Raw genomic sequence first — 24,368 nt, forward strand, 5'->3', positions numbered from 1 at the left:
GAGGGACCGCGGGAGAGCTCCAGGACATGTCCAGCCTGTCTCGCTCAGTCCCAATCAGCCAGACCCCAGCAGCAAGCTAACCTACCAATCAGAGCGTCTGCCCCCTGGTGGTCAGTGCACGTCATAATGACTGGTCGACCAGTTGACTGTCTGCCCCCTTATGGTCAGTGAATGCCATCGCAAGTGGTTGAGGGCCTTACCATGTCATTAGCATATTACGCTTTGATTGGTTGAATGGACGACCAGACACTTAGCATATTAGGCTTTTATTATATAGGATAACTGCCTCCTATATGGCCCAGCTGATGAAAATTCCCTTCCTCTGATGCTCACATAGGGCACTTCACTTACCAACTCATGGGGCTTCCTCCCCTCAACTCTCTATCTATTTTAACCTTTTTTTAGGCAGTCATTTTTTCCCCTCCAAAGGAAACCTAATGAGAAATTCTAATCCAAAACCAACTGAAAATTGAATTGCTTGAGGTGCAGTGGGTGTAGGGAGAGGTGAAACCCTCATAGGCCCTCCATACATGAGCGCCTTAGGCACCTCCAGTGATCCCCTGAGGGTCCCTGGTTTGAAGACCCCACCCTGCGGTCCCAGAGGATCCCAGCTAGGGGATGTGGGCCTCTGAGACTCAGAATTCAGTGGGAACTAGGCCTTCAGACCTGGATTCGGGCTCAAATGTTGGGACCACACTGGTACCCCAGGAGGTGGCCTACCCAGAATGCAGGTTCCAGCTCTGGAGAGAACTCCCTCTCTCCATCCCTTGTATTCATCTTGTAGCGAGACAACACATTGCACAGGACTGCGTATCAGCACAAAACACAGTACAACCACATAAGAAAAATAACTTTGTTATTAAGCATATACAATCTTATCAAAAGTACTTCATAGTATCACATCCATAACTATTTGCATACTAGCTCAGCTGTTATGTGGACCTCTTATAAATAATGAACAAAATAGCTGCTGAAGAATAGGACTAGTCCCTGGGCAGTAAAGAGAGTCCCCACACGATGACACCCCCCCAGGGCACTTGCTTTGGGGAAATAACAAAGAACACCGAGGTCCCTGGGGGATGTGGAAAGCTCTTCTCCTATGGTTTCCCTAAAGCACTGGTAGTATTTGTTGAAGGAGCATGTGAAGCCCAAGATTTTTAACAATTATGTCATGGTCGAATGTGTTTTTCTCTCAAATGGAAAATCATTTTTTGATTTGTTGTGAGACATACATGCTGACAGTGCCAGGGAAAATCCATCAACTTCCATGAATTCAACATTAATAACTTTAGATGGCTCTATTCTACTAGTTGTTTGGCCCAGATTCCTGCAAATACACGTCTTTTTCAGGAAGGCTATCTGATAGATGTTAAATCTGCACAATGAGGCTGCTTCTCTCTGTGACAGGCTGGAGTGGGGGGGCAAAGAGAGGGGTAGTAACACCCAAAGCATGATGAGGGATTTGCTGTCACCCCAAGGACACGTCTGGCACGGAGACTATCTTTCCCAGCATGTCTGGAAATGGGGCTCACAAGGCCAAAGCAGTTACGAACCCTGGAGAGGGAGCATGACCAGAACCAGGGTGCCCTCCACCTAGTGTGTGGTGGGGTGATACTCCCACCGATGCCCATGTGCATTCATCATTTACCTGTTTAACTGTGGACACACCTGTCTGCATTTATACAATAGAAATGACTTCAGTTGGTCAATTCATTTTGTGGCAGGTGTTGGAATTAACAGGGAAGAAGAGAGAAGACAGAATTCCCTCTGTACACCCATGCCCTTTGGCATAGTGAAGCTTATAATTTCTTTCTCTGGAACTGGGAAGGGAGGGAGATATTCCCAAACTAAAATGTTCACCTTCCCTGCACTATTTCCAATAGCAGATTTTTATTCCCCTCGCTGTCCCGAAACAGAAGCAATCTATTTAAGGCCTATTCACAAGTCCTAGTTATCAGGGTGCAAAACATGGAAGTTGGCATTTCTGCTGGAGGGTTGAAGAGGTTACAAAGACTTTTTCCCCCTTGAACCATGAAGTGGTTTAGCAAAACTGTAGCAAATTTTACCCCCCAAAGTGGCTTTTGCTTTTGGTTTTGAGCAGCTGGCCTGTTTAGATAGCGAAGCTTTGGTTTTCTACCTATAACTGAAAGATACATTAGAAATAACAGTGCCTTATCTTTGAAAAATATAATTTGGGCGTCCAGAGTGCATATCTAGTCCTGTGGTCCTAGTCCAACTTTGAAAATCTGAGGATGAAAATTTATTTTATAAATTGACCTGATCCAGCAGACTGAGATGATAGAGGTTATTGTGTGTTTTGCTGGAGAATATTATCTAGAATAGTTTCATGAATCCAAGATATTACTATCATCAGTTCATGCTTTTAATATATTTATCCTAGCTTCTGCATGTCCAACACGCTGTTTGCTTGCATTTTATGAGCATTTAACAATAAAGATTATAGTTCTAAACACAGTTCACTGTTAAAAGAAAAGGTAATAAAATTCCTCATTAAAAAAAAAATCAAAGACAGACATAATAATTTCTCATAGTTTGTGCACAATTTTCTTTAGCATTCATCCACCCACACCCTTTAAATACTGTACTCCACAAGCAGGCAAACATTACATATATTCCAGATGTGAAGCAATAGCTGCTCAGTTCATTGCCTCGTAAACCCGTGCTGGGGAGGCTGGAGAGGGAAGGGAAGTGATAGGAGAGGAGCGTTGGGAACGTGTGGCTTTCAGCTGTGACATTCTGGTGGACAGTCCTTGGGAATTTTGCACAAGGAAGAAGGACGGACGTTGGCTGGCTGACTGGAGTCCCGAGTTTCTAATGATGGGAGGGAAGGCTGCTGTCATTTGAGATTCGTAAACAGAAGCCCTTCCCGTCAACCGAAGCAAGCTGGAACAGTGGCATGCAAACACCAGCAGCGGTTCTCTTGAAACCAGTTTCCCAGGAAGAGAGTTAAATGATGGGAAAAGAAAACTGAACATGAATCTCCCAGAAATATGGGGAGGTGGGGGGATCATATAGGATGGGGAATGGAAGCCCCAACACAAGCAAACATGAGCTGTGGCAGGATAACTGGTGAGGGTCACTGTAAGGGTGAAGGGCTCCTGACCAGGTGGATGAAAAGCCAGTCCGTGTGTCAAATGAGACCTTGTACTTCAAGGAACCTGCACGCTGCCCTCAAAGCTAAGCGGTTCCCCAACGATAGAAGGGAGAAGCCACCCCTGCTGGTCCTTGGGAGCGCTTCCTCTTGCTCCTGCCTCTGCGGATCCAGACAAAGCCTGCTCCAGAGCCTGCTTCCCCTGGAACCCAGAGGTGTACAAGCCAACACGGACAGAATGGGAGGTGGGAATATACCCCTTTCCCAAGGCCTTCCACATTGGCTGGGAAAGGGAAATCAACGAGAAGGCCTGCAACATCTGGAACTTGATCTAAATTATGGACAATTAAGGAAAAAAGGGACTAGTGGGGAGGAAATTTCTGCCACACTGGTTTTTCCCCCTTCTACATCTAGAACTTTCAATAGTGTATAATTCTCTATGCTGGCAAGCTCGGCTGGCCCCAGATGAGGACTTCTAATCCCCAAGGAAAGCAAATGACTTGTCTCTGTGGTTAGTGGGGTCCCTGCCCGAGGTTCCCCTCCCCCCTAGCCAACAACCTGAGCCAGCCACCTCCTTCTAGCCCTGAGTCCCATTGTGCATCAACCCAACCTGAATCATAGTCTAATGGCACCTCTGTTTTTTTAATGGGCACCCAATCAGAGCCTGGGAATATCTGCAACTCTCTCTAAGGGTCAGCCACCTTTGTTCAACCAAAAATCTGTGATTTACTGAACAGGCCCACTTGTTTAATCAAACAGCCCTAAAATGTCCTGGCAAAACAGGAACCCATTGTCCTAATGCGAATCACGGCGCTTTATTCACTTCTTTTTTTTTTTGAAAAGAGGACTTAGTCTTACAACTATGTAACTTCCTTCTCTGAGGAGGATACTTATAGACAAGCATGACATGAACATTTAATAGTTGTATTTGAATTTAGAATGTAGCAACCTATATAACAGTAAATATTATGACTAATTTTCTCCATCTTCCCTAATCTCTGCTCTTTCTTCACTCTCTCCTATCTTTCATTGAAATTGGGAAGTGATGTTGGACAGGAGGCTAGAATATTGAACATCTATTAGATCAACAAGGACAAAGAATTATCCACCAAAGTAAATATACACTGTTGTCTTGCCCTTTTCATTGAAGAGCCTTGTTTTGATACTGAAGAGTAATAGTCTCTTTTGGACACATGTCTAATTTTTTAAATAAGTAACCTAACATTTCTTGGAGCTCACCCCTTGCCACTTTTCCTTTTATTCTGTCAAATTTAAGATACTGTGAGAGTACTTAACTCCGAAACCCAGAAGTTCCAAAAAATATAAATAAATAAAAGAGCAGTTCCAATGTCAACTGCTCTCAGAGGGAGATATGTAAACCAATCATTTACTCCCTCATATAACCAGTACCTCTAGTAGGGGCCTCTGAAAATAGTATTTGGGAGAGAAAAAGTGGGGAGAAGGCAGGAAAAGAGCAAAGACAATTAAAATGTATCTTGTCTAGGTCTCCAGTGGTGGGTTTTGTTTTCTTGTCTTCTCTTTAGATGATTTAACTGTAGGTGTGAAAATTTCTCTTCCTCTGGCATGAAGATGCTGGCATGTGCTAAGGATAAAAGTCCCTGGGGGTCCCCACGTCTCTTGTCTCAGTCCCCTTTGAGTAGTCGTCTCCAGAGCCCAAGTCCATGGTCTCCGGATGGCTGGCAAATTCCTGAGGTAAAAACTCCTCTGCCGAAGAGTGGGAAGAGTGAGTCTGGTGCCGGAACACCTTCTCCTGCAGCTCGGCGATGTCGTTGCGGATGTCAGCCAGGATCAGCAGCAGGAAGTCGAAAGAACCAGGCGGCCCCTGTGCAAGAGAGGAATCAAAGCCAGAACCACACTCAGCCCCTTGCAAAGTGAAGGTTTGCAGGGCTCCATAGTTTGCTATTTCTGCTGTGTGCTGGCAGCTACTGAGTCAATAATTCCGGGTCCCAAATGGAGAAGACATACAGACTATTAGCATAGCCTAGGGCAGTGATGACGAACCTATGACACGTGTGTCAGCACTGACACACGTAGCCATTTCTGATGACACGCGGCCGCTGAGGCGGCCACATGCCGAGGATGAAACATTTGCGAAATAATGTTTTTTCCTCAAAGTGACACACTACCCGAGTTATGCTCAGTTTTTTGGCGAAGTTTGACACACCAAGCTCAAAAGGTTGCTCATCACTGGCCTAGGGGATTCTTTAGATTGCCTTCTGATTCCCTTACCACATGTATAATTCTCTTCCCTCCCAATTCTAGGCTATATCAAATCTGGCAGAATGAAAGAATAGGAGAATAACCTTTCCAATGTGATTTTCCAAAGAAACCTGGACGGTGCTATAGAGGCAGAGAGTAGGGGTTAAGAGATTGAGGCTCTGTTGGGCTTGAATCTCACCTCTGCCACTTACTAGCTGGTCTTGGGCAAGTTAATTTCTTTGGGTTTCCATCTCCCCATCCATAAAAGGGAGATAATAGACTCAATTCATTGGGTTTCATAGGCTTCCAAGTGCGTCTATAAATGAGTTAATAAATGCAAAGGGCTGAGACCATAGTAAATGCTAAAAAAATGTTATCTTTTAAAACAAAATTATTGGTGTTTATAAGGATGCCTGACTGTCACTACAACCTAAATGAAGCAGAGAGAACCTCCACGCTGTGCTATAAACAGCAGCTCACATATGCAAATACTTAAGACGCGTAGTATTTTGACATCATCGGATGCTGGCTGAAGGGCAGCAGATCAGACTCCACTTGGCATTGCACAGGTGAAGGAATGGATGCTCAGGGATGCTAAGTGACATGGCCATCCATGATCAGAGAGTTACCAGGTGGAAGAGCTGAGATGGGAATCCAGACCTCCTACCTCTAACGCTAAAGGCCTTCGTCTTTTTTCAGAAATGACACTGGCCTCTTCAAAAGCAATGGAGTTACTTGAATTTTCTGTGCTTTGGATAAAAGATTGGATACTACTAATTTTCATTTTTATTCTCCCAGATACTATGCATTTATCCAGCTCGTTTCTTCTCAGTGGTCCCAACCCCCCTGCATGCCTCTGTACTCTCTGGAGGGGATGGTCACCTGACCTGCTAGGGCTATAGCGGTGGCTAAATTCTGAAGCGTTCAGAGTCAGGACTTAGCCCATAGATTTCTCTTCTAATCTCCTTCAGATGTTTTATGACATACTTGAAAACAGACTCATGGCATACTGAGGTTTTGAATCTTAAGACATTCCAAATAAAGATTAGCCATGATAAAAAGAAAAAGAAATGGAAAACAAAATTTCAAAATAAATTCCAAGCAGCTGCTGAAGGCCTCCATGATTCCCCTCCTAACCACCTCGTTCTGTTTGGGCGGGCTGAGTGACAGCCAGAGGAAGCCAGCTTTTGCTATTAAGACCACTCACAGGCTTCTCGGAGCTGCATTCCCAGGAACATTTGGGGAAGTGAGGCAGATGGTGCTACTCACCGGAGACCCTCTGGGTCCAGGAGCTCCTCTCTCCCCCTAAAAGCAGAGAAAGGTCAGGGTTAGCTTCTTGATGCTACCACCACAGTCTCTGTGTAGACACCCACCATGACCATCTCCCTGCCCAAAACAACAAATATTTTCCGTCGGAAACAAATGTAAGCTTAAGCTGGACTCATGGGACCACTTATTTGAACAGACTGCTTGGGTCAAGTGTCTCTCATTCATATTTTCCCCGAGGTCATATATTTTAAAACCAGATCTGACAAGAGGAATGCCTGCATTTCCAGGCAGGGTGTGGGATAATTTAGGAGCTTTCTAAAGGAACTCACGCTGACTTTATGAGGCAAGTAGCAGGCAGCTCTCAAAGTGAAACCACCCCCACTTGCACAGAAGGGACCTTCTGCTGTGGACTTAAACACATCACACACAAAATAGCCCTACAGAAGAACACTGGCTAAAGAGAAAAGCATGTGCTACTCTGACAACACAGGGCTTAAGATTCATAGAAGGGGGTTGAGGGAAAGAGGGCCCTAATATAAGGTAACAGGAGAAGATTTGACTTTGAGTGGTGGGCACAGGGTGCAATATACAAATCTTGCAACATAGAAACCCACACCTGAAACCTATATGTTCAGGTTGACCAATGTCACCCCAATCAATTTAATAAATATTTTTAAAAATTCACAGGCATAATCTCTCTTAGGAGTGGTTTTGGTGGTTGTTTTGTTATTATGGTTATTTCATATTTTAAGGAAATTGCTTTATAGATTTTCTTCCCAGCTTTGGGGGGAAAAGTGTATCTGTGTCTCAATTTTGTCACGCACAATGGGGACAGTAAACAGTGCTTGAGCTTTATTGAACGTGGGAAACCTTAGGCTGTTAAGGACCACTCATGAGACTTACCTTAGAGCCATCTCTTCCTGGTGCACCTGGTGGGCCCTACAAGACAAAGGGATCTCATTTAACAGAAGGAAAAAGCAGGGAACAAGAACACGATTTCCTCAACAACAGCAAGTGGATCGCTGAGAAAATACTGACCACAGGGCCCCTCCGGCCTTGCTTAATGTGGGACAGATCAGGGGGTGGTCCCATGGGTCCCATGGAGCCCCGTGGGCCCGGCTGCCCAGGAGGGCCCGGCATACCCGGGAAGCCTGGGCTGCCCTTTGGTCCTGGCGAGCCTGCAATCAAAGAACAGCTCGTTAGCTCTGCATCCTGCGAGGAAGGCCAGGGCGCTGGCTCTCAAGTCTGTGAGCCCTTGCAGCCATTTCTCTGTGCACTGTGCCCTGTGCCTTCTGACACCTCCTCTGGGATGTCCCACTGGCATTTTAAATTTAACCCAGTCTAAATGGACTTCCGCATCTCCCTCTCTTGTCATAAACCACCAGTCACCTGTCCACTCAAGCCAGAATCTTGAAAGTCTTCCTACAGATTTCCTTGTTTCCACAACCCCCTCATCCAATCTGTGACCAGTTCCTCTACATTTTGCCTCTTTCACATCTCTTAGAACCGCTGGTTCCTCTGAATCCCATCAATCATAGCAGGGTGGCGGTTACCACACCAGGAGAGTGGTCAAGAGTACAGGGTTCAGCATCTGAGAGGCCTAGGGAATAGTGGACACCAGGCTGGCCCTGAGTCCGCAGAGCTGGGCAATGAGCCCGTAGGAGTTTACTACACCAATCTATTTTTATATAGATCAATGTTAAAAAATAGTTTTCATTTTGTTTCTCTGTAGTTTAAAATGGTCTCTAAGAATCTTATCCAAGCCCAGGACAATGACCTTTTTCTCCCAAATTACTGTTGGTTATGAGGGTTTCTCAGGCTTGAGGACCAACTTCCCAAGGCCCTCTGGGCACACAGGTGTGGGTGCTCCCTGGACTCCTGCTTCTGCTCTCATCCATGGAAGCTAGAGAACTCCATCCAGCCCCCACTAACCGTGAGCCCTTGGCTGGTGATTCTTGCCCTTCGATGCCCTTGTCCACACTCACCAGGAGGACCCTGACCCCCAGGCAGGCCAGGTGGCCCTGGAAGGTAGGCGTTTGAGGCCAGCACCTTGTCACCAGTGTTGTACTTGCCCAGGTCGGCGGCACTGTTGGGGAGCAGGGCGATCTGCAGAGAGAAGAGAAACCTCAGTCAGGAAGGGATGCTCCACTGCCAGGAGACTCTTGGCACTATTGATAACTTCCCTTTATCTGAGCCAGTTAGAGCTCAGAGGGGATACAGAGATCCTCCTTCTAAACCCAGAGTTCATGTTTTATCAGCATAAGCACAATTTCTGAGCTGCTGATAAACAGGTGAAGTGATTGACTGTAGGTGTAATGAATACTGTTGATGTGGGGGAGGATGCTTGTTCAAGAAACCAGGTCACGAGGTCCATCTCAGGGCATTACCCACAGCACACCGCCATTATTAGAACCCTGATGTTCGGCCAGGCATTCGTGGGAGACTTTTAGGGAGAGTCAGTCCTCACCCTTGGTGACAAGGGTACCCAAACGGCTGCTTTCCGAGGTGCACGGAGCCCAGACAAAGCACAGGCTATCATTTTCAAATGTGAAAAATAAAGCTGCCACAGAAAGTCATCACCAGCTTATGGAAGTGTATAGAGAGGATGTTCCTATTGATAGAATATAGGCAAAATATCGGATAAAATGGAATCGCCTATGTTGGCCCCAGGGCCATGTGTCTGGATGATCATTTCACAAAAACTCTCAATCATCTTAATTCATCCTCCACAGCTCCACCACGTCCCCTGACCTGGGGGCATATTAGTCACCCAGTCCATGCCCTGCCTTCGTTGTGTTCTGCTGCCCCTCAGACGGTCAGCTCTGAGGGTGGTGGGCAAAGCATTCAAGCCTAACCCTAGTTGACACCAACCCCAGGAAACGCTCAACAAGGTTGCGGATTTATTTCCTTCTTGTTTCTAAGCATTCCTCCACTTTATCTCTGCCGAGTGCTCCTGTTTTGTGATTGTGTCTAACACGCGGGGCATGTACCTTTTGCTTCAGCTGCAGCACCGTCTGCTTCATCTGGTGAAACTCCTTGCATGAAGCACAGCAGGTTCCGGCTCTCACCGCGTTCTCAGCCTTCTCATCGTGCCCTGAGAGAGGAAACGGGCTCTGGTCCATCTGGGAGGCCGGAGGACACCCAGCCCCGCAGACAGCATCATGGGAGGCAGACCTGGGCAGACTGGCTGACAGTGGAACGTGCGAGGGTTTTATGGTTTCAGAGGAGCACTGACAGTACGCCCAGGTGGTGGAGAAAGCGAGAGGGACCTGCTATGTTTTGGGCTCAGCTGTTCCCATTCAGGCATCCCAGCCTCTTTCTCCTTCATGTGAGGAAATGTGAACCCTCGCCCTTTTATCAGGACTTTCCGGGAGGCAGGCTGCATCAGTGCGACATGATTTATACTCCCTTCCAAAGGCCAATGTTCACACGCCGTAAATTATCCCCAAGCTCAGGCAGTGGGCCTCGGGCGCAGGGCTCACAAAGCTGGTCCTTATCACCTCTGTCATCCAGCCGATCAAAGGCAGCACAGCCAGACCAGGCGGGGTCACAGATCAGGGCTGGGCACTGACCTCCATGGAGATGTGAAGCTGGGATGGAAAATGTGCCAGACACTCTGGACATACCCACCTGGGGGCAAGTGAAAGAGGCCCTGAGAAGCCACCCCGGCCGTCCGTCCACTGGGAAGGATCCCAATGACATCTTGTAGATCACTGGGAGCTCCAAGGGCTTTTTGTGAAATTATATTTCACTAAAGAAAGAGTGGCTCAAATGGTGCCATGGCCAGGAATTTACACAGCTCTCATCCTACCGGCACTGAAATGCCTACAGTGTGCTGGAGACTAGACACTGGAGGCAACCTTGCCACTGATGAGGAGGTGAAGACCACCAAGGGCTGTGCGGAGGCGGCAGTGGTGTGGGCCAAGAGTGGGGTGCACGAATGTTTTCTTGGGGCGGATAGGGCAGTGTGACTCCAGGTAAGTGGAAACCCTCCTCCTGGCTTAGGAGGCCTTTGGTGTGGGGCCAGGTGTGCTGTTTGTGACGGATAATACTGCTACCTGGAATGTAACTCAGGGGCAGTAGACTAACATCTCCCCCAAGTCATTTCCTGTGCCTCTTGGCCCACGTGCTTTTCTTTTTACCATTCCCTTCTGGGAAGGCCTCTTGGCTGCCTCCACTAGTGAATTCTACCAAGTAGCCAGACCCAGCTCGAGTGTCCACGAAGCCCACCTCTCTGTCTACAGAGATCCTTCAGGCCTCTGAGGTCAGCGGTGTTGACCACGTGTCCCACTCAAGTGGCGGGTGCCCCAGGCTTCCCTGCAGAGGGGATACTGGTGCAGAGTGGGAGCCACCTAAGAACCGGAGTCACTTCTTGGTAGCTCACATAGTAGATGCTCAAAAAATGTCTGTTAAACAGGATGTTAGATGTTGAATTGTCCCCGCCTCCCAAATTCATATGTTGAAACCCTAACCCCCAGGCTATCACGAACAAGGTTTAAAAGCTCCTCTTTTTATTTATACTTTTATATACTCAAAATTGATATTTTCATAAGAGTAAACCTCTTTACCAGGTTCTAGACCAGTGATGGCGAACCTATGACACGCGTGTCAGCACTGACACGCGTAGCCATTTCTGATGACACGCGACCGCTGAGGTGGCCACATGCCAAGGATGAAACATTTGCGAAATAACGTTTTTTCCTCAAAGTGACACACTACCTGAGTTATGCTCAGTTTTTTGGCGAAGTTTGACACACCAAGCTCAAAAGGTTGCCCATCACTGTTCTGGACTATTCATTTATATCATGGGGTGTTAGGACTAATTAACTTTAGTTCAGTCTCCTTTACAGATAAGGTCTCCCAGAGCGCCGTGTGCAGAGACTGAGCACCGTGGGGGTGCAGGGAGCCTGCTACACGGGGTTCTGTTTGGAACACCTGAGGACCGTCTGCCAGGCTGGCTCCAGGGCAGTGGTTCCATGTGTGATCAACAGACCAGCAGCAGCACCAGCACCATAATCACGCGGGGACCTGTTCTTTGAAATCAGAAATCCTGGGAGTGGGCCTAGAGCCCGTCTATCAAAGCCCTCCAAATGACCCACATTCACTGACCCAGAGAACAGCCCTGCTGAGTGACCTTTGACCTAGAAGTACTTGGCCTATTTGCTGTCCCTTTGTGAAATGATCAGAATAGAGATCAAGATGAACTTTGCTCCAAGGTTTTAAAGTCAAATGCATTAGGAAGATATTGACTACAAACTCTTTTTAAATGGATTCCTCAGGATCCATGGACATAATCTCAGAGCTCTGGGGGTTCCCTATAAGAAATTTTTCATTTTATGTTTCTTTAAAATAATCATTAAAACATTTATGTATTCTAAATTATGTATATGACTGCCTTATAATGAAACTTTGTCACACACACACACACACACACAAAGAAAGATAAATTTTGCTGCAAAGACTTCTGAAGATTCCACAGAAAGAGAAACATACTAGTAGTAGCAAGGGGTGTAGGCTCTGGTGGAGTCTGGTGATCAGGACGGAATCCCGATGTTGCTGCTTCGTACCTTTTGGGTTGGAAGTCACAGCCTCTGTGAGCATCCATCCTTTGAAACGTGATAAGTGACAATGACACTTAACACCTGGGATTGCTGTGAATTCCCAGAACAGTGCCTAGTCCATGACAAATGCTCTGTAAATGCTGATATGATTGTTGATGCTGGCATCTTTTTTAAAATTGTTACCTACAAAATTACAGATGTCTTTCCTTTGGAAAGAACTCTCAGAGGGTTTGAAGATAAATAACTGTGTGTAGATCAGAGCATACAATCTCTTCTGAATTGGGGCTCACCTCTCCTGCAATTTGTCCACAGTACTGTCAAATGTGTTAAAATAATCCCGTGTGTGCTACATTAATAATTCATATAAAAATCTGGGTAGGAATCTTGGACTTTGTTTTCAATCCTCTCAATGTAGTCACTGAGTGTCTCTGACTGTGATTATGACCATGTTCAGTGAAGTATCCTATATAATAAAAGGCTAATATGCAAATAAACCAAACGGTGGAACAACTGGAACAACCAAACAACTGAACAACTGGTCGCTATGACATGTGCTGACCAGCAGTGAGTGTGTGCAGAACATGGCAGGCATTGACCGCCGCAGAATGGTGGAGCAGGTGAACAGGGGCACCAGACTAAGGCGGGGCACCAGTCGCTGTCATCGGGGTGAGCCTCTGGTAGTTATTGAAAATTCTTTGCTCCCATGTGCTGCAGTCCTGCCCGGTGCTTGCACCTGCTGCCAGTGCTGGCCCTGCTCACACCCACAGCTGGCGCCAGAACCGCCGCTCGCACCCACTGCCAGTGCCCAGCGCTGGTCCCGATCACTCGGTGCCATCAGCTGGTGTGAGCGGCAGCTGCCAGCCCTGATCGCCACTGAGGGCTTCTCTATCTCCCCCTGCTCCTGAGGGGCAATCAGGGCAGCAGCCACCGCTTAAACACACTGACATCGCCAGCCCCACTTGCACGCGCTGCTAGCACCAGCCCCAATCGCTCCACACCATCGGCGGGTGTGAGTGGGGCCAACGAGTGGGACTGGCGGCGGTGGGAGTGGGGCTGCTGGCTGACAGGAGACCGGGGCCGCAGTGGGTGGAGGCATGGAGGATGGGTCGAGACCCATTCCTGTGCCTACTGCAGCCTCGCAGCCCACAGTGCCTTTCAAGGTGCAAGAATTCGTGCACTGGGCCCCTGGTCATAACATATTGCTCCAACCTGCTCAGATAAAGGTGCAATATTATCAATTAGCCACATGGGGGCAGATAGCTCTAATTTTTACTGATATTGAGCAGTGTATACATCCTAAGCACTAGAGATAGAATTCCTTACATACCATATTAGTAATATTTAATAAACTTAGAAAAACTAAAGAATGTTCCCAACACATTTCATACCAGCAGTGTCACAAACGAACAAAGCATGTTTGTCTTTAAAAGTCGATGGTGCGGATTTGTGCACTGGCAGCAGTTCTCAACCTTGGTGGCACATGCAACTGCTTGGGGGGCTTTTAAAAATTCCACTGACTATGTTGTACCCCTCTCATCTGGGAGTCACAGCACGGGACAGTATCAGCATTTTTTTCAAGCCCCCCAGGGGGAGAACCACTGACCTAGGGATTAGTGGGGCTTGAAAGTTATATGAAACACCTGGCCGTCCCTGACACTTTGTACTAAGTGGCACTGGGGGTCACGGTCACTTTATCAGAAAGTAAACAAAAGTTGATAAATAGCTAATTACTATGGAGCCAACTTGCCCTTAATTCTTCTCCTCAGGGGGGCTACACAGACTCCCTGGAGTGACTAAGCTGGCTCCAGCTACATATTTTCAGAGAATCAAAGTGACTGAGTGAGCCATTCTTGCCTATTAGCCAGCCAAGATACTGTGCCTGTGTGTGCACAGCGACCTTTCGATTATGAGACACAGTTCCAGGGCCAGCCCCTTCTGCTCTCCGCCTGCTCTCTGGATAAAGAGCTGAGGCCGTCCTTGACTTTAAATTCCTCTGACTGTAATGTTACAGACATTGGACAATGCAAAGTTAAAAAAAAAAAAAACACAGGAGGAAGAAAGGAGGTTTTACATCATGTGTTTATACTTAATAATCATTACCTCCTCATCCAAAAAAAATTGACCGTGATGAAATATTGGACTTATTAATTAGTCCAAAACAGATGAAACCACTTAACTGCCTCTGATGTTCCAGATATGAGGCTCGTCTGGCCCCTAACTTTTCTTAGTGCTGAGCTGAATAGCTGGACGTTGATGCTTCATCTGTTGAGATACAGTAAGTTCTCTGTTTTGGTAGTGAAGCTGGGCATGTCTTGGAGTCTTGGCATTCGCTTAGATGAAGGACAAAGACGTGACTGGACAGGGACTCCCAGGGCTGGGAGAGCTTGTATTACTTTTACTGAAGCTACATCACACCACACTGGAAAAAAATATTTGCAAAGGGCAAAAGGGTCTTCAGAGCTCCCCTTGTCCAACCCTCTTGTCTACAGAGGAGGAAGCTGAGGCCTGGCGACCAGCCCACGACAGCTGGTTAATACTAATGCAGCTCCAGCTACCAGCTCTCCTAACTTCTACACCAAGGAGCTTTCGGGGCGTCACCGCTGTCAAAGAAACGCATCCAGGGCACTTGCCTTTTGCTGCCAGAACCACCAAAGCCAGCCCCTCACTCTCTCGGTGGCCCAAATTATGACTTTAACATTCCGGGCAAGCAACGTGCCTGTCCTTTTTCATAATTTTGTGTATGAATTACTCCTCTCAGGCTGTGACTCCCTGATTTCCTTGGTTACGCGTGTTGGAATGTTTTTCTTAGTAAAATACTAAAACCAAATGCTAGGTCCTCTGCGCGTGTGTGGTGAATTCAATAGAGACCAGTTACTGAACATGAAATACTGAGAAATTTTTATAATGCTGTTGCTGGCAGCGGGGCGAGTAAGATACAACTGACAGTGACCTTTCAGGTTTTAAAAAAGTCATTTGAGGCTGTTATATGTAGAGGAGGAGGAGGAGGGAGAGAATCGGCAGCGAGGAGTTCATTACAATGAAGCACAGCGGTAGAGACACCAGACAGTTCTTTCTGATTAAACAGAAGGGCCCCCCTCCCAGCCCCTGTAAACTGAACATCCTGTCTCTCGGAATGGCAGAATGGAGGAGTATCGTCCTGTTTTGTTCATCAGATGCTCTGCTGCCTGCAGCGAATGGCTTCCCTCTGGACTTCGTGGCTGCATCCAAAAACATCCTTCCCTGAAAGTCGACCAGATGACCTACCAAGTTGAGCCCCAGAGCTCAGAGTTTTGATGCTAGTTGCCGGGAACCAATTCCAGCATGTAATAATTACAAGAGTTCCGTCAAAAGGTTGATGGGACTTGGGCGGCTCAACAAGGGTGAGCCACATATGCAGTTTACCTGTTGGAAATGGCTAAACGGCACTTTCCCCAACCCTGAATACGATTGTCTGTTGCCAGACAGCTCAGGGCATTTTATTGCCTCCTGTTGGCCAAACACCTGAACAGCTGTAGGCTATTCCCCAAACTGATAATGCTTCTGTATTCTACCCTTTGATACCTTACCCTTTGAAGTGTATATGTCCACCTTGCCTTGGGATAAATCGTGTGAATAAAAGCAGGGTCCTTGGTCAAGGAGGAGTCTTTAGCTCCCTTTAGCTGAAGCTCCTCTGACCCCCAATGCCTTTCAAAATTATCTTTCATCTCCGGACTCTTTAATCATCTACGTGCAGCCCCTTTCTCCAGAATGCTGAACCCTTTGTACGGCTGGGAAAAGAACCCCAGCACTAGTAAGTTAGAATTTTCCAAACTCTAATTTCCAGGACACCACCATCTGGGAGATGTTAGAAGGTATTTCTTAAGAAACTAATTTTGGGTAATTCAGGTTTCATTAAAATTAACTTTTTTTTTTTTTTTTTTTTGTAGAAAATGGCCATCTCTCAGAGCTTTTAATGCATCATGAATCCTTAAGAAGTGGGTGCAGTAATGCATTCTTCCCCAAACCTCTGAACACAGAAGCTCCTTAAGGAAGAAAGGCACAGCAATACCCAGAGAACCCCAAAGTTGTATAGAACACAACGTGAGGAAATGCTGTAATAAATGGTTGAGGTCACATATGCCTTTACATGAAAGTAATACTAGAGAAGGTACCCAAAAAGCTGCAAATACATATCCCTTTTAATTATGACTGCTTAGGTTTTTACTGAATTCTCAGCTGCAGAAGTCAAATGGCCATCTCTTAACTAAAATTCTTGATCTCTTGCACTGAAACTTTCTGTGTGTTTGAGAAATTGTTTCTCATGGATGGAAACAAGAGTGGGGTCTCAAGACTGACTGAGTACCATCGGCTGCTAATTTCATCTTTTAAAAAATATATATTTTTGTATTGATTTCAGAGAGGAAGGGAGAGGGAAAGAGAGATAGAAACATCAGTGATGAGAGAGAATAATTGATTGGCTGCTTCCTGCACGCCTCCAACTGGAGATCGAGCCCGCAACCCAGGCTTGTACCCTGACTGGGAACTGAACCATGACCTCCTGGTTCATAGGTCGGTGCTCAACCACTAAGCCGGCTGGACAGGCTGCTAATTTCAAAGATGCAGTGAGACCTTCCCGTACCCCTGCCCTGTGGCTGGGCCCCTCCTGGGTGCACACTGCGAAGCACAAGGCACGCTGTGAGTGCCACCAAGGCCACATCGCCCTGCTCAGAGACATCCCTAGGGAACCACACAGCAGTGCAATGTATGAGACTGAAGAGGGATGTGTTTGCAGAACCTAAGAATCATTGCAAGAGGTGGAGACCACTGAGACCAAAGAACCAGTAAATCCAGTGTATAACATCTTACACTAGTCTCTGCTTCTCTGGTCTCTGCTGGTTAAGACCAGGTCTCTGGGCAGGTCACTTTGTCCCACCAGGTGGGAACTGCTGGTGGGGCGGGGCCAGGTCTTACCAGATCCCTAGCATCAAAGGCCACCCTGACACTCGGCAGTAAGCACTGGTTGCTGTTTCTGATGGTTGTGCTCTAGATTGGGTTGCTCAACATTGCCCCCCATGCCCATGTAAATGGGATTTCACCGGAATAGAAATGTGAGGCAAAGAGACGATAAAGTTGGCAGGCTGAGTAGCCCACAGTCTTGGGCTGCCTGGCTCAGAGCGCAGCTGGAAATCCAATTCCAGAATGAAAAATGGGAACGCTGCTCTCTTGCTGCTAATTATTAAGTTGACCCACACATCAATGTATCAGTGACTAAGAAGCTGCACCTCGTTTTTTTCAGTGAGATTCCTCCTTTCAATATAGGACATAATCTAAGAGGTAAGTTACACATCCCACTCCTCCCCCACCCTCTCCACCATGAAACAAAAATGAAGGGATTTTAAAGTGAATTCTAAGAAAAGCCACCTGCACACATTTTTCCCCAATGGACCCCTGCTTTAAGCACCTGTGGGCATGCGGGTCCCGTGTGCTTCTGGCTTTCAGTAGATTTCACAGGGCCCTCTGATTCATTCACATTATCCCAAATTGCCCAATTCTGAGCTGGCTCCAAACAGATATTTTGCCTCCACTTCTAATATATGGTGGCTTCCTCATGACTCAACCTCATAATTGTGCTTTGTAGTTTTTCCTGTGGGAGGCAGCTGGTCCCCAGCTGTTTGTTGCCGTGAGCTGATGGCAACTGCCTTCCGCCCCTTTGTGAACCTCAGACTACACCCCCAAAATCGCTAACTAGCTCCTGAGTACCCAGACAGTTCTGGCCTTTCATTTCCTGGTACCTGGGACTCGCTCCCTCCCCACCCACAGATGGCCCAGACCCAGGCAGCCTCGCCATGCCACCGACAGCATCCAGGCCCCTTTCCCTCCTCAGGATGACAGAGAGGATCTGAGACCTGGGTTCTGGAAGATGAAAACTTCCTGGCCTTGTGAGCCTTGGATAAGGAGCACAAAGGCTTCTTCTTTTCCTTCCCTTCCCTCTACCTCCTTTCTTTCCTTCCTGCCTCCCCTTCCCCCTCCCCCAACTCCCTTCCCCTCCAAACTTAAATAAGGAAGTAACTCAATATGCGAGTTAATCATATCCTTAGGGATCAGACATCTCAGTTCAATCAGCTTCTCAAATGCTGCGAAGAAGGGCCAGCTTTTAAAAATTTCCACTCCACTGTGATTGTATTTGCAAAATACAATTAAAACAAATTGCTACAAAAATAAAGCATAAAATATCAGCAGAAATCTTTGGATCTAAACAAAATTTCTCTGTCAAATCGGAATAAAAACTTCTAAACATTTCAACTTCTGTTTCTATCCAGTCCTGAACCAAATCACAAATAGCTCATCGGCAGGCACAGGGCCATGGACTATGTACTTTGAGCCGCACTGATGTAGATAGCTTCCTTACATGGAAATGTTTCATATGTATATTCAGCCCACTCTCTTTTGAGAGAACGTAGTGTTTCTGGTCTCTTCTTTGCTCATACCTAGTTTGGTCTAAGCAAGTAACTAAACTCTACTGATTTATCCACGAGCACACCACCTCTGCTTGGTGGAGAGCTTCCTCAAACACACACCAGTTCACAACCTTGCTGCTCACGGGCATCACTCTCACCAGGTCTCTTTAGAAGAGACTTGACCTGATGTCCTACCCTCCTCTTACCCAGTCACACCTACCATTCATATAAATGTCCCTTCTTAGTGTCTGTCCATCCAGCCAGCCATCCAGCCAGCCACCCACCCACCCACCATACTTGCCCCACTCACCAGTGTCATTGGGGTATTTGTCTCCCTTGATGCACGTCCTACCATCGTCCTCCTGGATGTAGCCCTCCCGGCATTCACAGCGGTAGCTGCCCAAGGTGTTGACACAGATGTGTGCACACAGAGTCTCGTTGCTGGTGGCACACTCGTCAATATCTAGGTTTGAACCAAATGCAGAGGACACTTAGTTTCCAAGAATTGACTTCCAGCACAAGTGACATGTTTATGTCTGCAAAGCACATTTTGTCAGACTCTAGCAGAGAAGCCTGGAATAGAGCAGGAAGCTAGAAACCTGAGTGACAGGAAGACATCAGGCAGTGTCACCACAGTTACAACCGATCACTGATGGGGTTCCTGGTTGCGGCTCTGCCATTACCAACTCAGGTGGTTGGTGCAGGCATCGCCAGCCTTCACAGTTCTCACCTGTAACCCATGATAATGAAGACTGCCCTACACACTTCATAAGGCTCCTTAGGTGAGAAAACAAGCCCCCCACTGGCAACACACTTTGAAAAGAGAGCATTATAGAAACAGTTTTCTGCAAAAGTGAGCATTATAGAAATGGTTTTCTGCATGGACCCAGTGTGCCACAGGTTTTATGTTTTCTTTATGTTTGGCTATCATTCCAAGTAGCATGTGGTGACCCCAGGTCAGTTAGGAAGGACTCCTTCCCAGTTAAGAGACATGATGGTACCTGGGAAAAGCCACTTCTGATAAAAGAAAACAGTCCTAATGGGTCTAACGGAGAGAGTTCTCCCCAGGAAATTTCAGCCTCATCAATGACCCAAACAGACTCCTCGTGAGCTGTGGAAATGAGCCGTGAGACCCTCAAACAAGTAACCAGTAAGAGTCCACGTGAACTGAGCACATCACAGACTTGCTCCCCTACTGAGTGGGGTAGAAACAAAACCATTTCCCACCAGGAAGAAGAGAGGGAGCCCAAGTCTGGTTTCTCTCATTCACTGAAGACCTGGGTGGCAGTGAGTGGGAGACTGTGCACATGTGGCAGCTGACTCAGCCCAGCCCTCGCTTCCGGATTCCAACAACTACTCCCCAGACAAGCTGCCATGGATCCGCCTCTGGCAGGCTGTGTGTGTGTGTGTGCTGAGGGGAGTGTGGTCATTTTTTCCCCTTGGCGGTACATGCTACGTCATCTGTAGATGATATTACATAGCTGGATCCTCCCCTGCAGTTCCTCAGGCTGACCACGCTCTCCACGTGCCCCTGCCCTACACTTAAGCATGGAGCTGCCTCTATGTCCAGAGGAGGTTGAGAGAGAGAAATGGATGGAACTCGGCAGAAAGCTGGCTTTGCTGACCCCCAATGAAAAGAACAGGGTGCCATACCACAAATATGAGCCCTTGTGCCTGGGACTTTAGGGGTCTAGAGTGGCATCCCATGCTTTCTGTAGGAGAGGCCTTGGGTCCCCACTCCATTCACTTGGTGGCCTCAATCCCATTCCTTGTCAGCATGGGACACTTCCAAGGTGCCCTAATATCTAGGAGACCTAACATCTAGAACTTCTTTTGAATGGTTCTCTCTAGAGCCCCTGCTCATTGCAGCTCCTTTATTTTCTACTTGGGTCATGTGCTAGTCTCCTAGGTTCTTTCTCAAGCTGATGCTCAAACTTGACTTTGCATGGGAGTCACTAGAGGCATTTGCATATATGCAGATTTCCAGTCCCACCCTCAGAGTCTGGAGGGGAGGCCAGGCACTTTTGTTTTTTTAAAGAGAGGACCTTAGATGTTTCTGAGATAGGTTAGCCAGGACTGACTCCACTTTGAAACATGGCTCCAGGGGACAATAAACCTGCCTCAGAAATTCAGAGTGCAGGCTGGGGGAGGGAACACGCCTGTGGCAATGGCAGCGCTGATTTTGCTCAGCTGCAGCCCCGGTGGCGGGCTTTAGCTCCCTCTGACTCCTAAACTGTCTGCCACATGGACGCTCTCTTTCCCAGCCTCTCCCCCTACTCCTCTTCTGAGAGAATGCTTACTCTCATTTCCGTTTTTACATTTCTTCCCACCTAATGTTCTGTTTTATATTCTCCTTGTTTACATTTGCTAATGTTCCCCTTTTCTTGCTCATATATCTCACTGCCCATGAAGACCTGACTGGCACCAACTCCCTGAAGAGTTCTGTGGCCATCGTTCATCTCAATAATTGAGGTGAAGGGCAGTGATTCCTTAGGACAGTGGTCGGCAAACTCCTTAGTCAACAGAGCCAAATATCAACAGTACAACGATTGCAATTTCTTTTGAGAGCCAAATTTTTAAAACTTAAACTTCTTCTAACGCCACTTCTTTAAAATAGACTCGCCCAGGCCGTGGTATTTTGTGGAAGAGCCACACTCAAGGGGCCAAAGAGCCGCATGTGGCTCGCGAGCTGCAGTTTGCCGACCACGGCCCTAGAATAATGACAACACACTGCATCCAACAAATATCAGGAGGGAAGGGCAGGAATCAAAGATCAAAGCGGCCCCTGGGAGCTGGTCCCACTGATGAAGAGCATCCACGCATGCATAGACTCATCTGAAAGAGGCACAGTGTCAGGAGCTGAAAAATACGTGCATTGCCAACACACCCAGGCAGTAGGGCTTCTCCCGTTTCCGGTGTCTGTCACGGTCATAGCGGTATCCCGGGTAACAAGTACACAGCACGCGGCCGAAGTTATCTGTGCACTGCTGCTCACAGGGGGCCTCGGCACACACATCGTAATCTGAAAGAGGAAAGTGTGAGCTCATGTCAACTTCAGTCACTTGTGAGGTGGAGGGGGTGTCACCTGACTCTAGTCTGGAACAGACTTTTTGGGCTGCGCTCTGCTCTAGGGCAACTGTGACGTGTGACCACCTATGTTTGGAGGGGCATGAACTCTTCCAGCCATGAGGGCCTCTGAGAAACGTGGTGTCCAGCTTTGCAGTGGTTAGAAGCAAACATCACTTGTGATTTCCCCCTGGGGGGTCACCGCCTCATCCTTTGGTCTTTGTCCCTTATCCCAAGAGCAAAGGAGCTCTAGTTGGCCAGGCTTTGCTTTGCAGCAGGCGTCCTCAAACTACGGCCCGTGGGCCACATGCGGGTGTTTTTGCCGTTTTGTTTTTTTACTTCAAAATAAGTTATGTGCAGTGTGCATAGGAATTTGTTCACAGTTTTTTTTAAACTATAGTCCGGCCCTCCAACGGTCTGAGGGACAGTGAACTGGCCCCGTTTAAAAAGTTTGAGGACCCCTGCTCTGCAGCATTACCAGGGCCTGTTTTGTTGTTGTTTTTAACCAACTGCTGTAGAGACAGGGAGTCCTTTCTGGTGGAACACTCAAAAACAGCCAGCCCTGGTGATGGGCGTTGTCCCTATAATGTGGGGAACAGGACCAGAACTCAGGTTGGCTCCTAGGAGTGTGAGGGAGGCTTTGGAATGGAGATGTGTGTGAATTAGAGTGTGTGTGGGTTGTAGGTGTGCATGCCAGGGGTTGATTCTGCATGCTGAGAAGGCGCTGGGTAAGGGTGAATAGCTAGGGATCTCATCCTGGCCCTAAGCCTGTGTGAATTGGGTGGGTGGTCTATTACTTGTAAAGACTTAGAGCATCTCCTTCTCTCCGTCCTTACAAACTGGTAGTTAATGTGCCTCTGAAGGGACTTGGCTCTCTGTCAGGTGCTCAGGCTGAACATTTCCTTGCCGACTAGATCCAGCCTCTCATTAATCACAGCACTATCTTCCCCAGGTACTGACAGACGAGCTGCCCTTGGCTTTGCTCTGGGACATATGAAGGTGGAATGTTGGGCTGGCAGCCCCTGCTGCGGGCGGGGTCCTTGTGACAAGGCTCATGCCATTTTCATGATGACCTGGGAAGCCCTCCTGGATAAGTGCTTCTCCCTAAGATGGGGATTCCAGGCTGCTTTGCTTGTGTGTGTCCCTGGTCAAACACACTTTCCTTAACTAAGCATCACCTTCAGGCATCAGTGTTCTGTGCCCTGCATTTCTCATGTTCGTGGGCTTCCACATGGTTATCGAATGCCTACTCTGTACAGGCCCTATTCTAGGAGGGTGCCACACTGAGGTGAAGCGTGCAGGTTCTGGAGCCAACATTGCCAACTCTGCCACAATCTCTGTGATCTTCGGTTCTTTAAGCCTCCGTTTCCTTACCTATAAAATAGGTAACAACAGTACCGACTTCAGGGTGCTTTTATGAGATTACATAGGATGATGCATTAAGCACAATGCCTGACACACAGTGAGAGCTTCACTGGCTCTTCTGCTTTTTAAATTCCTAGTTCTTACACTTGTTTGGGTACCTGGCAGGGACTGAGTTCTCTGGAGCAGCAGTTGCCAACCGGTGGTCCGTGGACCACTGGTGGTCTGTGAGGTCTGAAAGGTTGGCGACTGTTGGTTTAAGGAAACCTTTGGAGCAGCGGTTGCGAACCAGTGGTCCACAGATCACTGGTGGTCTGTGAGGTCTGAAAGGTTGGTGACCACTGCTCTGGAGTACAGCACCACTCTCCTCCTATAGTTTATACTCAATAATTGTTGAACTAGAACAAATCAGATCATCTTGTCACCTGGCCAAGTAAGATAATACAGCACGGGGGGCAAAATATATCTGGTTGGCCAGATAATATTTTTAGCTTTGCAGGCCTTTGTTGCAACTATTCAACTCTGCTGTTGTAGGGCAAAAGCATTCACAGACAGCACTTAAATTAATGGGTATGACTGTGTCCCAATAAAACTTTATTTACAAAAATAGGCAGTGGGTCAGATGTGGCCCATAACCATAGCTTGCTGACTCTTGACTTCCAGAACCACAACTATGAGGCAATAACACTGTTTTAATTACAGCTTCTATTCTTTATTTAGCTTTTTTTTTTAAAAAAAAAAGAAAAGAAATTCTAGTCTCTTTTTACTATCATTGATGGTTAATTTATGTGTCAACTTGGCTAGGCCACACTACCCAGGTATTTATTTAAACATTCTAGGTGTTTCTGTGGAGATCTTTTTCAGATGCGATTAACATTTAAATCAGTGGACTTTGAGTAAAACAGATTGCTCTTCACAATGATGGTGAGTCTCATCCAATCAGGTCTCAATAGAGAAAAGATGGACCTCCCCTGCTAAAGAGGGAATTCTGTCAGCAGACAGTTTCTGGGTTCAAACTCTGACTCTCTCCTGGGTCTCCAATCTGCTGGCCTACTCTGCGGACTTTGGAGTTCCCAGCCTCCACATCTTGTCAGCCAATTCTTTAAAAATTAATATCTCTGAAGAATCCTAACTAATACACCATCTTTTCTGAGATCCTACATTTACACTTTGCATTTTTGTGCAATAGAAACCTTTACGCCTAAAGATATTTTTAGTAAATGATAAACAAGCCAATACTGACTTATTCTTACAAATTAAAACGAATTAACTTTTGAAAGTGTTCTAGCGAAAGCAAGAGAGCAAAGAATTAGCTATGACAGAGCAGCTTTCAGCTCCTGA

The 24,368-nt window shown here is 47.1% G+C and overlaps 1 protein-coding gene across 1 annotated transcript in view; it reads right to left on the minus strand.

Annotated features, from left to right (window-relative positions):
- Positions 1–892: 892 nt before the first annotated feature.
- Positions 893–24,368, minus strand: part of CCBE1 (collagen and calcium binding EGF domains 1) — a 178,410-nt gene continuing 154,934 nt past the window's right edge. The window contains exons 4-11 of the mRNA XM_079784997.1: positions 21,487–21,621; positions 18,910–19,062; positions 9,592–9,695; positions 8,587–8,707; positions 7,640–7,779; positions 7,505–7,540; positions 6,602–6,637; positions 893–4,955 (exon numbers count right to left, since the gene is read on the minus strand). Of these exons, the coding sequence (XP_079641123.1) occupies positions 4,716–4,955; positions 6,602–6,637; positions 7,505–7,540; positions 7,640–7,779; positions 8,587–8,707; positions 9,592–9,695; positions 18,910–19,062; positions 21,487–21,621 (965 nt within the window). The 3' untranslated portion in view covers positions 893–4,715. The remainder of the gene's footprint in view (positions 4,956–6,601; positions 6,638–7,504; positions 7,541–7,639; positions 7,780–8,586; positions 8,708–9,591; positions 9,696–18,909; positions 19,063–21,486; positions 21,622–24,368) is intronic.

The sequence above is a fragment of the Cnephaeus nilssonii genome, assembly GCF_951640355.1.
Source record: "Cnephaeus nilssonii genome assembly, chromosome: 11".
Classification (NCBI taxonomy): domain Eukaryota; kingdom Metazoa; phylum Chordata; class Mammalia; order Chiroptera; family Vespertilionidae; genus Cnephaeus; species Cnephaeus nilssonii.